Here is a 17,801-nt window from a genome sequence, read left to right as displayed (position 1 = left end):
TGTTTTCACATGTTGTGTGTTGTCGTGGGGGCCGTACATCAGGGACTTGCACTAAAGGCACCAGGGGCTGTCAGTGGCCCGCAGGTCCTTCAATGAAAAACACTAACTTCGAGCCCATGAGCCAAAGGGGTTGGTTATCATCACCTGGGATTGCAAAGGTTACATGTATCTACCATTTGCAGAAAGCTTAGTGTATGTATAACATCCTGTCTTGTTTTATATACGCACTTATTTTTATTGTTTTATTGCAATGCTTGCGGACTTTTGCCCCCTCCTGCGCAATTAACGCCCACGTCGCAGTGGCGTTTCAACATCACCTGACAATGTCGATTCACCTTGAGTGTCGCATTTATGAGTGTTGCTCTCTGAAGTAATACCAAATAAATAAATAAATGCACATGGTCATGGTTAGTTTTAGGGCTAGTGTTTGAATTTACGGGTGGGTTAGTATAAGGTCTAGTGAATAAGGGGGAAGATACCCCTGTAAGAGCTGACCTTGGAGGTCAACCGTCAACTGAATTTCATCTTGAAGACACTGGGCCGCACTTAACTGTGTTAGAACTACACCTGGGAGGTGCGGCTTTCCTCAATTATTGGGGAATTAAGTAGTCGCCTAACTTTGGCTGTGGCGAAGTACAAGCAATTACTCGCATGCCCAATCATTGCCCGATTAAATTATTTTGCAGGAGGTACAAATGGAATCATCAATATGGTGACCACAAATGCCATCGAAGGGCTTTTCCAAACTCTACCTGCAGTCATGAAATTCGTCCTATGCTTTTAAAATACCACGTGAAAGAAAATGTTAAACTTTTCAAAAACTGCGAGATCTAGCAGAGGGAAGGAATTGACAGCTAGCTGTAGTGGCATCAACGGATATTGCTGGTGGTGGTGACGTCTCATTTTGAGTTAACTTGAGTGGCTTAGGAAACCGAAATCCTGCGTCTCCTTCATTACTTAATAGCTCCCCTATGAGCTTGGTGGATATTCCACGTTCCTTTAGTAGGTGCCAGGCTCTCCATATAATGACCTCATTTAAAAGGTCATAGGATGCAAAGTGTAGCTTTGTAGAAACAAAAATATCTGCTACTTGTAGGAGGTAAACATGGCCCTGGATGAAAATCTGAGCCCAGTATTCCCCCAAGGTCTCAAGTCTGTTGTCAACCTCGAGTAAATATTTTGCAATGAAGGAATCTGAGCTCTTGACGTTAAGTAACCCCTGCTGATTGACTGTGTTGGCCATGTCTTGGTGAGTGGCCCTTATTTCTTGAGTGCCCTCTCATCGTATTTCCAGTCGCCGTGTCAGGGCACGATAACAAGTTTTCAGCAAAGTAGGTTACCCGTCTGTCCATCACGTATCGGATTTTCAACGTTGTCTCCCCACGTGTGAAGGGTTTTTTTCCATGCGCCATGGTTTCTCTCTGTGCAAGAACAAATATATACCAATAAGGGGATTGAATAAATACCCCGAGCAGGGCCCTCCTAAAAATAGTGTTGAGACTCAGCAAGTCCTTGCTAAATAAAGAACTGGCACTGTATTATAGTGTCAACTCGGGTGGTGGTGGTGGTGCTGCTGTGGTCAGAGCATTGAGCTCACAAGTGAATGGTCGCAAGTTCAATTGCTGGTAAGAGAGTCACTTAGTGCACCATCATAATCCGCAAAGCACAAGCAAACTAAGCAAACGCTCGAGGCCTCTGGCAGTTAAAGGGGCCCTTGATTAGAAAAAGAATAGTGGTGAATCACATATCCGCTGGAATTTAGATCCTAATAAAATCTAATTTAAATCGAACAGCCAATTAATATTGCATCCATAAATGATTGTAGGTATATCTCCCTGTTTGTCTCTCTGTGTCTTTACCCATATCCATGTCTATATTTGCATTCTTTATGGCTGCATTTTTGTGTGTTCATGTGTCTGCATCTGAGTGTATCTCCTTACATATATATTTGACTGTCCCTTCGTGTCTCTGTATATTTGCATCTCTCTGTGCATTATTATCTGTGTGTGTGTCTGTCTTTGTATCAATGTCTCTAGCTCCGTGTTGATGCGTGTGTGTGGATCGCTCTATGTCTCTGTGGATTTCAGCGCTACTCTATTCATGTCTCCCAAGCAGCGTGCCTGTTTGTCCGTGTATCTCATCGTGTCTCTCTCCGCGCATCTCCATCTCCTCGTGTCTCCAGCCACCGTCTCTCAAAGATCTCCCCACTTTGTGTTGGGAGACATGGTGGTGGGGGGTGGGTGGAGGGGTGGGGGAGTTCACCACCCCCCCCCCCCTGAACCAGCTCCCCAGCCCCGCCCCTCGGTGACGTCACCTCGGCGCGTGGCCCTCGGGAGGAGTGGCGTGCGGAGGCCGGAGACATCAACACCTCATCATCGGCAAGGCGACCGCGAGCGACAATATAACAATTATCACCAAATAATCCACCGATATTATTTTCACGCATACAACCAGCAGCATCTCGGCAGTAAGGTCACGAACGCAATTTGCACCGTCATCGATAACGCCATCAATATTGTCGGTGGTTACCATCGATACAGAAAGCATCGCCGATATCGTCAATTCCGTTGTAAGATACAGTAGCAACGGGTATCAGCAGCGCCTTGGATAACATTGACATCACATCACGTTGCCGACAACGGCTACTCGCTAACATCGACTATCATCGCGACACGTGAGTAATATTAATAACAGTGATCGGTGTCAGGCACCGTTTAAAGACGACAATCGTCACCAACCACAACATCAACAACACCACCATCATCAACAACACACCATCACAACACACCCATCATCATCATCGTCCGTATCCGGGACGTGTGGCTGCGTGAACATTGCGCTGTGGGGGTGACGACGACGACGACGAGGAGGAGGAGGAGGGGGAGGATTTGATCGCCGAGGAGTGGACGAGGTAAGAGGAGGAGGTGAAGGAGTGAGGGGTGAGAGACATTTGGTGGTGAGGGGAGAAGATGATGTGGTGAGGGGGGGAGAGGCGAGTGGGGTTCAGTTACACGCGATGACGATGATGATGATGTTCACCGCGAGTGGGGGTTTGTGTGTTACGCGGCACGGTGGCGATGTCATCATCACCATCGTCACCCACACCACCAGCATCGTCACCACCATCATCATCGTCACCACCATCATCGTCACCATCATCATCGTCACCGCCACCATCACCGCCACCATCATCACCACCACCAACACCACCACCACCATCAGCACCATCATCACCACCACCATCATCACCACCAACACCACCATCATCACCACCAACACCACCATCATCGTCACCATCATCGTCACCAGCATCATCATCGCCAGCATCATCATCGCCACCATCATCATCACCACCATCACCATCATCACCACCAACACCATCATCACCACCAGCATCATCATCATCACCACCATCACCACCAACACCATCATCACCACCAACACCATCATCACCACTAACACCATCATCATCATCACCACCAACACCATCATCACCACCACCAGCATCATCACCAGCACCACCAGCATCACCACCACCGCCGTCGCCACCGTCATCAATGTCGTAGTCACGGGTCGAGGTAACGGAGCCACCAGGCCTCGCTCCGGTTCGGCGGCCTTGCCCCTTCACAGCACAGCCTTGCCCTGTACTGCGTTAAACACAGTAATGCCCTTCACTGCATAGACAGTCTTGCCCTGTACTGCGTTAAAACACAGTAATGCCCTTCACTGCATAGACACAGCCTTGCCCTGTACTGCGTTAAAACACAGTAATGCCCTTCACTGCAAAGACAGCCTTGCCCTGTACTGCGTTAAAACACAGTAATGCCCTTCACTGCAAAGACAGCCTTGCCCTGTACTGCGTTAAAACACAGTAATGCCCTTCACTGCATAGACACAGCCTTGCCCTGTACTGCGTTAAAACACAGTAATGCCCTTCACTGCATAGACAGCCTTGCCCTGTACTGCGTTAAAACACAGTAATGCCCTTCACTGCATAGACACAGCCTTGCCCTGTACTGCGTTAAAACACAGTAATGCCCTTCACTGCATAGACACAGCCTTGCCCTGTACTGCGTTAAAACACAGTAATGCCCTTCACTGCATAGACAGCCTTGCCCTGTACTGCGTTAAAACACAGTAATGCCCTTCACTGCATAGACAGCCTTGCCCTGTACTGCGTTAAAACACAGTAATGCCCTTCACTGCAAAGACAGCCTTGCCCTGTACTGCGTTAAAACACAGTAATGCCCTTCACTGCATAGACACAGCCTTGCCCTGTACTGCGTTAAAACACAGTAATGCCCTTCACTGCATAGACAGCCTTGCCCTGTACTGCGTTAAAACACAGTAATGCCATTCACTGCATAGACACAGCCTTGCCCTGTACTGCGTTAAAACACAGTAATGCCCTTCACTGCATAGACAGCCTTGCCCTGTACTGCGTTAAAACACAGTAATGCCCTTCACTGCATAGACACAGCCTTGCCCTGTACTGCGTTAAAACACAGTAATGCCCTTCACTGCATAGACAGTCTTGCCCTGTACTGCGTTAAAACACAGTAATGCCCTTCACTGCATAGACAGCCTTGCCCTGTACTGCGTTAAAACACAGTAATGCCCTTCACTGCATAGACACAGCCTTGCCCTGTACTGCGTTAAAACACAGTAATGCCCTTCACTGCATAGACAGCCTTGCCCTATACTGCGTTAAAACACAGTAATGCCCTTCACTGCATAGACACAGCCTTGCCCTGTACTGCGTTAAAACACAGTAATGCCCTTCACTGCATAGACAGCCTTGCCCTGTACTGCGTTAAAACACAGTAATGCCCTTCACTGCATAGACAGCCTTGCCCTGTACTGCGTTAAAACAGTAATGCCCTTCACTGCATAGACACAGCCTTGCCCTGTACTGCGTTAAAACACAGTAATGCCCTTCACTGCATAGACAGCCTTGCCCTTCACTGCGTTAAAACACAGTAATGCCCTTCACTGCATAGACAGCCTTGCCCTATACTGCGTTAAAACACAGTAATGCCCTTCACTGCATAGACAGCCTTGCCCTGTACTGCGTTAAAACACAGTAATGCCCTTCACTGCATAGACAGCCTTGCCCTATACTGCGTTAAAACACAGTAATGCCCTTCACTGCATAGACAGCCTTGCCCTTCACTGCGTTAAAACACAGTAATGCCCTTCACTGCATATACACAGCCTTGCCCTATACTGCGTTAAAACACAGTAATGGCCTTCACTGCATAGACAGTCTTGCCCTATACTGCGTTAAAACACAGTAATGCCCTTCACTGCATAGACACAGCCTTGCCCTATACTGCGTTAAAACACAGTAATGCCCTTCACTGCATAGACACAGCCTTGCCCTATACTGCGTTAAAACACAGTAATGCCCTTCACTGCATAGACAGCCTTGCCCTGTACTGCGTTAAAACACAGTAATGCCCTTCACTGCATAGACAGCCTTGCCCTTCACTGCGTTAAAACACAGTAATGCCCTTCACTGCATATACACAGCCTTGCCCTATACTGCGTTAAAACACAGTAATGGCCTTCACTGCATAGACAGTCTTGCCCTATACTGCGTTAAACCACAGTAATGCCCTTCACTGCATAGACACAGCCTTGCCCTATACTGCGTTAAAACACAGTATGCCCTTCACTGCATAGACACAGCCTTGCCCTATACTGCGTTAAAACACAGTAATGCCCTTCACTGCATAGACAGCCTTGCCCTGTACTGCGTTAAAACACAGTAATGCCCTTCACTGCATAGACACAGCCTTGCCCTGTACTGCGGTTAAAACACAGTAATGCCCTTCACTGCATAGACAGCCTTGCCCTGTACTGCGTTAAAACACAGTAATGCCCTTCACTGCATAGAACAGCCTTGCCCTGTACTGCGTTAAAACACAGTAATGCCCTTCACTGCATAGACAGCCTTGCCCTGTACTGCGTTAAAACACAGTAATGCCCTTCACTGCATAGACACAGCCTTGCCCTGTACTGCGTTAAAACACAGTAATGCCCTTCACTGCATAGACACAGCCTTGCCCTGTACTGCGTTAAAACACAGTAATGCCCTTCACTGCATAGACAGCCTTGCCCTGTACTGCGTTAAAACACAGTAATGCCCTTCACTGCATAGACAGCCTTGCCCTGTACTGCGTTAAAACACAGTAATGCCCTTCACTGCAAAGACAGCCTTGCCCTGTACTGCGTTAAAACACAGTAATGCCCTTCACTGCATAGACACAGCCTTGCCCTGTACTGCGTTAAAACACAGTAATGCCCTTCACTGCATAGACAGCCTTGCCCTGTACTGCGTTAAAACACAGTAATGCCATTCACTGCATAGACACAGCCTTGCCCTGTACTGCGTTAAAACACAGTAATGCCCTTCACTGCATAGACAGCCTTGCCCTGTACTGCGTTAAAACACAGTAATGCCCTTCACTGCATAGACACAGCCTTGCCCCTGTACTGCGTTAAAACACAGTAATGCCCTTCACTGCATAGACAGTCTTGCCCTGTACTGCGTTAAAACACAGTAATGCCCTTCACTGCATAGACAGCCTTGCCCTGTACTGCGTTAAAACACAGTAATGCCCTTCACTGCATAGACACAGCCTTGCCCTGTACTGCGTTAAAACACAGTAATGCCCTTCACTGCATAGACAGCCTTGCCCTATACTGCGTTAAAACACAGTAATGCCCTTCACTGCATAGACACAGCCTTGCCCTGTACTGCGTTAAAACACAGTAATGCCCTTCACTGCATAGACAGCCTTGCCCTGTACTGCGTTAAAACACAGTAATGCCCTTCACTGCATAGACAGCCTTGCCCTGTACTGCGTTAAAACAGTAATGCCCTTCACTGCATAGACACAGCCTTGCCCTGTACTGCGTTAAAACACAGTAATGCCCTTCACTGCATAGACAGCCTTGCCCTTCACTGCGTTAAAACACAGTAATGCCCTTCACTGCATAGACAGCCTTGCCCTATACTGCGTTAAAACACAGTAATGCCCTTCACTGCATAGACAGCCTTGCCCTGTACTGCGTTTAAAACACAGTAATGCCCTTCACTGCATAGACAGCCTTGCCCTATACTGCGTTAAAACACAGTAATGCCCTTCACTGCATAGACAGCCTTGCCCTTCACTGCGTTAAAACACAGTAATGCCCTTCACTGCATATACACAGCCTTGCCCTATACTGCGTTAAAACACAGTAATGGCCTTCACTGCATAGACAGTCTTGCCCTATACTGCGTTAAAACACAGTAATGCCCTTCACTGCATAGACACAGCCTTGCCCTATACTGCGTTTAAAACACAGTAATGCCCTTCACTGCATAGACACAGCCTTGCTCTATACTGCGTTAAAACACAGTAATGCCCTTCACTGCATAGACAGCCTTGCCCTGTACTGCGTTAAAACACAGTAATGCCCTTCACTGCATAGACACAGCCTTGCCCTATACTGCGTTAAAACACAGTAATGCCCTTCACTGCATAGACACAGCCTTGCCCTATACTGCGTTAAAACACAGTAATGCCCTTCACTGCATAGACACAGCCTTGCCCTATACTGCGTTAAAACACAGTAATGCCCTTCACTGCATAGACACAGCCTTGCCCTTCACTGCGTTAAAACACAGTAATGCCCTTCACTGCATATACACAGCCTTGCCCTATACTGCGTTAAAACACAGTAATGCCCTTCACTGCATAGACACAGCCTTGCCCTGTACTGCGTTAAAACACAGTAATGCCCTTCACTGCATAGACAGCCTTGCCCTGTACTGCGTTAAAACACAGTAATGCCCTTCACTGCATAGACACAGCCTTGCCCTATACTGCGTTAAAACACAGTAATGCCCTTCACTGCATAGACAGCCTTGCCCTTCACTGCGTTAAAACACAGTAATGCCCTTCACTGCATATACACAGCCTTGCCCTATACTGCGTTAAAACACAGTAATGCCCTTCACTGCATAGACACAGCCTTGCCCTGTACTGCGTTAAAACACAGTAATGCCCTTCACTGCATAGACAGCCTTGCCCTGTACTGCGTTAAAACACAGTAATGCCCTTCACTGCATAGACACAGCCTTGCCCTGTACTGCGTTAAAACACAGTAATGCCCTTCACTGCATAGACACAGCCTTGCCCTGTACTGCGTTAAAACACAGTAATGCCCTTCACTGCATAGACAGCCTTGCCCTGTACTGCGTTAAAACACAGTAATGCCCTTCACTGCATAGACACAGCCTTGCCCTGTACTGCGTTAAAACACAGTAATGCCCTTCACTGCATAGACACAGCCTTGCCCTGTACTGCGTTAAAACACAGTAATGCCCTTCACTGCATATACACAGCCTTGCCCTGTACTGCGTTAAAACACAGTAATGCCCTTCACTGCATATACACAGCATTGCCCTGTACTGCGTTTTAAAACACAGTAAGGCCCTTCACTGCATATACACAGCCTTGCCCTGTACTGCGTTAAAAACACAGTATGCCCTTCACTACATATACACAGCCTTGCCCTGTACTGCGTTTAAAACACAGTAATGCCCTTCACTGCATAGACAGCCTTGCACTATACTGCGTTAAACACAGGTAATGCCCTTCACTGCATAGACAGCCTTGCCCTGTACTGCGTTTAAACACAGTAATGCCCTTCACTGCATAGACACAGCCTTGCCCTGTACTGCGTTAAAACACAGTAATGCCCTTCACTGCATAGTACAGCCTTGCCCTGTACTGCGTTAAAACACAGTAATGCCTTCACTGCATAGACACAGCCTTGCCCTGTACTGCGTAAAACACAGTAATGCCCTTCACTGCATAGACACAGCCTGCCCTGTACTGCGTTAAAACACAGTAATGCCCCTTCACTGCAAAGACAGCCTTGCCCTGTACAACATTGAACACAGTAATGCCCTTCACTGCATGGACACAGCCTTGCCCTGTACTACACTGACACAGTAATGCCCTTCACTGCATATACACAGCCTTGCCCTGTACTGCGTTAAAACACAGTAATGCCCTTCACTGCATATACACAGCCTTGCCCTGTACTGCGTTAAAACACAGTAATGCCCTCACTGCAAAGACAGCCTTGCCCTGTACAACATTGACACAGTAATGCCCTTCACTGCATATACACAGCCTTGCCCTGTATTGCGTTAAAACACAGTAATGCCCTTCACTGCATAGACAGCCTTGCCCTGTACAACATTGACACAGTAATGCCCTTCACTGCATATACACAGCCTTGCCCTGTACTACATTGACACAATAATGACCTTCACTGCATATACACAGCCTTGCCCTGTACAACATTGACACAGTAATGCCCTTCACTGCATATACACAGCCTTGGCCTGTACTACATTGACACAATAATGCCCTTCACTGCATAGACACAGCCTTGCCCTGTACAACATTGACACAGTAATGCCCTTCACTGCATATACACAGCCTTGCCCTGTACTGTGTTAAAACACAGTAATGCCCTTCACTGCATAGACAGCCTTGCCCTGTACAACATTGACACTAATGCCCTTCACTGATTGGACACAGCCTTGCCCTGTACTACATTGACACAGTAATGCTCTTCACTGCATATAGTCTTGCTTTTTGCTGCACATCCTTGCCCAGTACTGCATAGACACAATAATGCCCTGTGCTGCATTTACACAATAATGCCCTTCAATGCATGGACACAGCCTTGCCATGGACTGAATAGACATAGTAATGCCCTCCACTGCATAGACACAGTAAAGTCATTCACTGTATATACACTGTAAAGCCCTTTACTGCATAGACAGTCTTGTCTGTAATGCAGCCTTGCCCTGTTCTGCATTGACAAAGCATTGCCCTCTACTGTAGCATTACCCAATACTGCATTAATACAGCCTTGCCCTTCACTGCATAGAAGTGATATTTACTGCATGGACTTACCCTCGACTGCACGCACCTCCATGCCTTTTAAATCATGGCCATGCCCTTCACTGAATATGCCTGCCCCTTTCACTGTGTAAACCTTCCCTTCATTGCATCACCCTCGTGCTTTACTGCCTTTATCTACCGTGTTGATACGGAAATGCGCCCCCCCCCCCCCCCCCCCACTGAACGGGGCTCGTGTGCATTAGGGCTCATCAGTGAGATATGCCCAGGTACAGACTGCCAGTGCGAGAGCACGGGGCAGCCAGCGTTCTTGTCACGCCACGGGATGAAGAATCCTCGTCTGAACTCTCGCCGCCTCCGTGCAGTAACAAAGACTTCTTTGCGTTGGAGAACGGCTCGCGGAAGATGATGTCGCAGAGCTACCTCTGAGGCACGCAACAGAGGGCGGCGCTCTGCGTATGAGAGTCAACGTTCACCACAAAGCGGGTTCAACTGATGTGCAGTATATATATATTCTTAGAGGTGACATTTAGGAGATGCAGAACTAAATTGAATGTGGTGGCGTATTTGTGGTGCTGTCATTGGATGACCACCGACCGGGCTGAGACAACTGGATTCGAAGCCAGGGTCTCTCTGAGCGTCGCCGGTCTCAGAGCCGCCGTGAGCCATCCGGTCACTTCCTGACAGCGGATTGTTTTTGTAACAGCCCAAGAAGGACATTTGAAAATTTGGTAATGAAATGTATCCATAATCGAATTTTTATGAAAAAAAATATAATGGTAACCAGTTTTGTCCCGTCTCACCAAAAGGGACTCTTCGATAAGCTATCGGCCGTGTGTGTAAGTGGCATTCACATTAACCTTTCCTTATGTCAACGCGGTATATCGTCTCTCCACGATCCAAAAAATGAGCACCTATTCTGTGAGAAGTTAACGCTAGTTTTTTTTTTTACTATGAAGGTAACACCTGCCACATGAATGTGGAATTGGAGACTGGTTTCTTACATGGACCACCAGGGCTTGCCGGGCGTCATCGGTGTGTGGCTGCAAGTTGTGGCTAGTGGGAGCGGAGTGTAGCGGTAGTGTAGCGGTTAGCGCGCTGCGCTACAAACCCGGCGACCTGAGTTCGATTCCCGCTCATGGCCAACGCCAGTGACAATTATCTGAATGGGTCCTAGGTCTCCCCTAGGTCGACTCGGCCTCAAATGAGTAACTGATGATGGATGCTTCTGTTGCGCCCGAAACGTGATTTATTTATTTGATACCTACGTGACTTTACCGAAAGAACCAAAGAGTATGGTGCAGTGTGTAAACATCGCCACTAGCGAGACAAAGGCGGTCAGGCATGGTGTTGGACACCCACCTCCTCGTGTGTCATTCGGGCCTTCATAGGTGCTCGCTTTCAGCACTTGCCCCAACAGTCTGTTACAGGCTATACGGGGGATATTTGTCTTTGGTGTGACCAGGAGATGTCGAAGTGTCACCTCCTCTTGTGTTGTTAGCTCCCACGCGAAGCTTAAACGCTCATCAGGCGAATTGGCCAGACCATCCCAATGTAGCAAGACCCCCCCCCACACCACCAGCTTAAAAAGAGACTTGTGCATTCTAATGATGCTGTAAAATTACTGGAAATCAGTTCATACTTCGAACTTGAAAAATCCAAATGCCAGAAGTATTAAAATGCTCATCTTGTGACTCGGTGAGGCATTCCTGGGTAAATAATTGGCATACTTATCAGAAGGTAAATAATTGGCACACGAGAGAATGTGGAACTTTCTGGAAGCTGGCTTGATGCCACGAACGGGGGCCCCATTGACATCTCTTTGGAGGAACTGCCAAAACACATCCATCATCGCACCCCCGCATCGTCTCGGCAGTAGTCGCCCCGCTTGACGATGGCAATTGGAGACGTGGTCACGTTCTCGCCGAAAAAAAAATATAAATCTGACGAAAGGGGACGTTTCCAGATCGCCGTTGAACAAATTGACACCCTCGTGGTACTTAAAAAAAAAATGACGTTCGCTTTTTTTACGGGGCGCGACGTCTCTTTGATTTCGCACCTTGCGGATGTTCACGTGCTCGGGTGCGCCACCCAGATTTGCCAGTGTTAGCAAGCCTGACCCTTGCACACCCCCCACCAACCACCCCTCTCTTCCCTGAAGCCACTGTGTGCCGCACCGGTTTTGCTGATGACGGGCCAACGCTGCCGTTGGGGACCCCTAATGTACTCGAACAACGGTTTTGCAGGCGAGGAAATTTGGGCTGCCCTCATTGCGCAGCCGCTCGTAAAACGGCTTGTCGTTCGACGTTTCAGGCTGCATCATTACCCAGCCCCCCCCCCCCCTTTCAATCACCATTACCGCCCATCGGCATCGATCGGTGAAATATTTATTGTTAGTCAATCGCGGAATTGAACGGTGGTCAAACAGTGTCGGGACAAAAATATCACCACCGTGGCGTCGGTTATAAATCTGTGCCAAACACAGTGTCGGGAAAAATATGATCGTGTTTACGGAGGGATTTGGAAGATTGGGCTGCGCCAACTGATAAGACACACCCCTGGAGCCATCATGCGACTCCGGGTATGCGGAGCAGAATGCTCCATGCCCAAGTTTCCCAGTTGCTAGTGATATGCTCAGGTGCAATGGCCTGCGGGAGCGGATACAACAGAGCTACCTCTCATGATCCCTTCAAGTGAACCCTGAGGTGTACACACACAGTAGATGGCAGCACTTTCCCACCCACTGTTGAATGTTCATGGCGTGGCAGTCAAACCGATGTTTTCATTCTCAGAAGCTGGATTTTGGCCAAACGAAGCACGGTCCCCAATTTAGTTGCGGTGAGTTTTAGTTGTGTGCAGTAATCACTGTCCGCATCGCACGCATACTCCCAGCATTTGCACTGTTCACTCAGGAGCTGCCTTCATTCAACCGATGAGTGAAACGAGTTCGTTTGAAAAATTCCCCTTTACGAAACAAGCCGTGCAGTTTGGGGGGGCGGGGGGGGCGGCAGGCGCAAAGCTGAACGTTGATGGGGGCGATGACGTGGCGCTGAGCGTCGAGCTCAGTGGGCCTTATCTGGTGAAATAAAAAATATATATATATAATGTTCAGGATCTAAATTTCGAGGTCTGCTAGCAACGACAAGAAGACTTCAGGCGAGAGTTTGTGTAATTTTTACTATTACTCCTCTGTGGATGGATTGTAGACTACATTGGTTGACTATATGGTCCATAGTTTGGGTGGCATGATTATGATCATACTGTGGCTTGTCTTTATGAGTCTCGATTGATACCTGTGTCTCTGTGGGTCTCTATATATTTTCATGGGTCTCTAATTTTCTCTGAGCCTCTTCCTATACCTGTGTGTCTGTATGTGTTTACTATATGGTTCATAGTTTGTGTTGCATCGCCACAATCACACGGTGGCGTGTCTTAAATGTTTCTCTATGAGTATCTATGTCTCTATGGGTATCCTATGCATTGTCGTGGGTGTATAATGTATCTCTATGAGTCTCTGCGTATCTCTGTGTATCTATATGGTACATATAGGGCTACATTTGGTTGATAGCTTCACCAGTGTCTTCGAGGAATGTCCAAAGCCAGCAGGTGCGATGTTTTGGGGATCGATTGAGGTATTTATTCTGCACGTCCACGTTATTCCACTGTTCACCAGCATTCTTCCGGATCTGGGTGAGATTCTAAAATGGAGATTCTGTATCGAAACTGGTCTGTAGCTGAGAGATGGCTAGGCAAGAACGAGCGCGTTAGGCAAGCCGGGCCTTAGTCGCGTGACTCAATATCGCCGCGACTACTTTGTCAACATTTAAGCAAGCAGGTGCGGGATGAGGAGATGGCATGGCGTGTAATCCAGGCGGGATTGTAATATGTCCGATCGCAGCTGTGCGTATGCAGCATGCAGCGGGCATGGACCGTGCCGCTACGAATCTCTGAGCGGATCGCCGCTTGAGAGTCGAGGATTCACAACCTTACCGTAAGCAGAAACCGGATGTGAACAACTGCTCGCAACTCGTTGCAGAGACGTCCATGTGTGAAGCGGTTCAGTTGCGTGCAATCAAGTCGCGTAGCCAAATCGCTGAAGTGTGGACCCAGCTGTAGGGAGTTGACGACGCCGCTGCTGCTTCTGCTGCGTGTTTCTGCGCTGTGAGCGAGCAGACCCCAAGAGGAGACCATGGCGTCGGAGCCGCCCCCACCGTACCAGGAGCCCTACCCCGTGGGCCCCTCGGTGCCCACCGCCCCGTCGGCAACCCCCGCCCCCAAGGGGCCTCCAGGAATGACTGGGCCATTGCTCGGTGACACCAAGTCGATGCCACAGCCCGGACAAGGTCGGCATCGCCAGGGTCTCCAGTGTCTCCAGATCTCTCCCATCTGTGCCTGCGTCTCACGTTTGTCTGTCCCAGTGTGTCTTTGTGTCTCCAGCTTGTCCCCTGTGTCTCTGTGTCTGCCTCACGGCGTCCTTGCATCATTTGTGTGTCTCTGTGCATTGTACGTAAGGGTGATTGCAATGTTTCGGTTGGACTTCCCGACAGGAAATGACAACGGAAGTCTTAAATTATTACGGCGATAGTCATGATGAACGGTTAAAGGTGTGATTGAGTGGGGCTGGTATGTTTATACCTATGTATGTGAACTTCTTTTACATCATACCTAGTCAACTGTGCAAATCGGAGGTACAGGGGAAGGACAACAAACTACACCAATAGCATATGGACAGCGAAAGACAGAGCCATTTGTTTAGCCTTGTAATCCACAGTGGCCTACAAGCCAATTGCTGTTAGCGGCGCCTCGCATGGTTCGGTGGTGTGGCCAGCACCCTAGTTGGCCGTGTTGGTTCCCTAGTCCCTGATGGTTACACACGGCACCCACCAGACACTCATGTGTGGCTGAGTTGCCCTCGGCGAGACCTCCAGGACCAGTGGCCGCGAATCGAACTGAGGTCGCCGGGTTCGTAGCGTGATGTGCGGATCCACCGCACCGCCGCTCTCCCCTAATCGGAGGTGCGGGATAAGGACTGTAAACTCCACACAAAAAGCAGTTCTCAAGAAATGGGTTTGTCAATCGAGATGATTTAAAAGTGCATCGCTCCAGTGGCTTCCTAATATCCGAAGGAAGAGGTTTCCAGACGGCCGCAGAAGCGCACACAAAAGTGCGCGATGCGGTAACCCTCTTTGTTCGATGGCCAGCCAAAAGCCGCTGTGAGGATGACCCAAGTTCGCATGATGGTTTCTGCTTCTTGACAAGATCAGCAAGGTGGTGGGAGAGCGGCTGTAGTAGCAACCACCGTGATGATTGGAGAGGCGAGGAGGAGAACGCGACTCGATGGTGGGAGATTGGCCTCAGTAAATCCGCGAGCACCCCCGTCTCTATCAACAGTGGACTCTGTCCCGAGGCGAGTGCACCCATGCAGCTGTTAATTATTCATCTTTAAAAAAAATATTTTTTGAAGAAGTGGTCTAGAATTGGAGAGATACTTTGGGGGCAAAGTAGCTCTCCAATTCAGTCTAACACGTAGGCTGTCGCGAACAGTATTATCCAAAATAAATGGGGTTTTTTGGGTTAGATCCATTGCCGAGGTGGCGCTGTACGGCTCTACGGCGGTGTTTTTCTGGTCTCGCCCGATTCCGCCCAGTATCTTTTGCATTCGGCGGACGACGTTTCGCTCTGCCTGCCGTGGGAGCTTTTTTTCCGGGAACCGAATTCTCCCTCGGCGTCATTCTCTTCAGGAGCTTAGTTTCGGTCACCCGAGCACCCGCTGGGTTCGGTTTCCTGAAGGAGCTCGCGGCACGCGCAGCGGATCGCCGGCACACACGGCGCGTCGTATCAACAAGGCTCGATTATTACAACTCGCTACTCTACGGGAAGTTTGGCAAAAACATTACCAAGTTGCGGCTTGTAAAAAACTCTTTGGCACGTGTCGTGACGGGTACTGCAAAGTGCCGACCATGTCCATGCAGTGCTCGCCTAGCTGCGTTGGCTTCCGGTTGCCGAACGAATACGTTATAAGGTCGCACTCATTACACGTGAAGTGCTTGCCACAATTTCGATTTTAAGCTTTCGTGACTGCAGGGATTCATCTTCTTGGTTCTTTCGGTAAAGTCACGTAGAAGGGAAGTAATACAATAATAAAAATAAAACATAATAAAACAATTCTCACGCCGTTTCGGCCACAACGCAAGCAGCCGTCCTCAGGTGAAAACCAGGTCTGTCGAGGCGACAGCGTCTGAATGAAACAGCACACGTGCTTGGAGCATATATATAAGCTGAGTTGGAAGGGGGGAAAGGGCGCCTTGACAGAAGAATATGCATATCAAGAGGAATTTAGCATATTTATGGGAAATGCAGATATGTGATTAGTACTACTTATGACCGTGCATTATGCAGGATTAGCAGCATCAAAGGGAAGGGATATGGGAAATGCAGGTATGTGATTAGTACTACTTATGCCCGTGCATTATGCAGATTAGCAGCATCAAAGGGAGGGGATATGGGAAATGCAGGTATGTGAATATTACTACTTATGCCCGTGCATTATGCAGGATTAGCAGCATCAAAGATAGGGGATAGGGGTAGCATTAATAAAGGGAAGGAGTGTTAATAGTATGTAGCTGCAGTAACTAAAACCACCACGTAAACAACTAAAGTATAAACTGCATAGTATCATCAGTATACTAAATATACTCTACAATAAGCTGAGTTACAGTAAGTAATACATTACAATTCTACGTCGTAAAAAATATCTAATATGCTTCCATCTAAACTTTATTCTCTTACATCACACGAGTCTACACCGTACTATATACTGCCATAGACAAACCCAACATTAAATTATATACTGTATTGCTATAAACCACCTTATACATTGTAATATTACACTATGTATTATTCTACCCACCCTAATGTATATAACACTGCTGAAGAAGATGCTTGCCACAAATGAACCACAAGAGCTTGCTGATTTCGTCAAGGAGTGTAAACCATCATCACGCTAACTCCAGTTATCCTCGCAACAGCTTTTAGCTAACCATCAAACAAAGACGGTCACCACATCGAACGCTTTCAGATGCACTTCTCTGGCCGTCGGCTGTACTCTGCCTTCCGATATCAGGAAGCCACTGGAGCGATGCACTTTTAAATCTAGATTGAAAGCTAATTTCTTTAGCATTTCTTTTTGTGTTTAGGTCATTGCCCTTTCCCCGCACCTCCAATTTAGTGCGGTTGCCTACATACGGTGCGAAAGAAGTTCAACATACACACGTACGTACGAATGGCACGTCGCGGCCTAAACCCAAACGCGCATCGCTTATTGGGTGACGCATTTCGACGCGAGAGCAAAAGGACGAGTATCGCCCCCTTCATCAACACTTCTTGACAACAACGGCGACAATAACAACAACCACAAAAAGGTTCGTCAAAATGCAACTGCGCCTGATTCATTATTTGTTTCTTTCGTTTGATCTCGTGGGTGCAAGTATCGGTTACTTTTTTTTTTAAACTATAACCCTCCACCACACACCCGACAGAGCCAATCAAACAAGGTGGTCACGTGGCAGAGGTCGCCAAACGGGTTTTGATTCCTTACCCGTACCCCGGCCGCACCAGGGTCGCCAACGGGTACCCGTACCCGGCCGTACCCGTACCCGGCCGTACCCGTACCCGGCCGTACACCGTACCCTACTCGTACCCGGCCGGGTACGGGTAGGGTACGGGTATCGGGTACCTGATTGCGACCTCTGGGATGAAGCCATGTTGCAGGCGCGGGTGGGTTGATTCTAGGAACTTGAATTGTGAGAAGAGACAAGACGTTGGGAAATGAGTGACAAACGGTGACTCACCAGTGACTCACGGCCT

The 17,801-nt window shown here is 48.4% G+C and overlaps 1 protein-coding gene across 4 annotated transcripts in view; it reads left to right on the top strand.

Moving 5' to 3' along the window:
* Positions 1–2,788: 2,788 nt before the first annotated feature.
* Positions 2,789–17,801, top strand: part of LOC133348064 (cell death-inducing p53-target protein 1-like) — a 35,430-nt gene continuing 20,417 nt past the window's right edge. The window contains exons 1-3 of one of the 4 annotated variants that reach the window (XM_061560903.1): positions 2,878–2,911; positions 13,834–13,926; positions 14,109–14,278. In XM_061560903.1, the coding sequence (XP_061416887.1) occupies positions 14,125–14,278 (154 nt within the window). In that variant the 5' untranslated portion in view covers positions 2,878–2,911; positions 13,834–13,926; positions 14,109–14,124. Of the gene's footprint in view, positions 2,912–12,749; positions 12,774–13,833; positions 13,927–14,101; positions 14,279–17,801 lie in introns of those variants that run through there. The other 3 variants (XM_061560904.1, XM_061560905.1, XM_061560906.1) reach the window with 3 other exon arrangements.

Source organism: Lethenteron reissneri, chromosome 26 (assembly GCF_015708825.2).
Source record: "Lethenteron reissneri isolate LAM-NWPU_2019-01 chromosome 26, ASM1570882v1, whole genome shotgun sequence".
Taxonomy (NCBI): domain Eukaryota; kingdom Metazoa; phylum Chordata; class Hyperoartia; order Petromyzontiformes; family Petromyzontidae; genus Lethenteron; species Lethenteron reissneri.
This window is presented reverse-complemented; position numbering and strand designations above follow the sequence as displayed.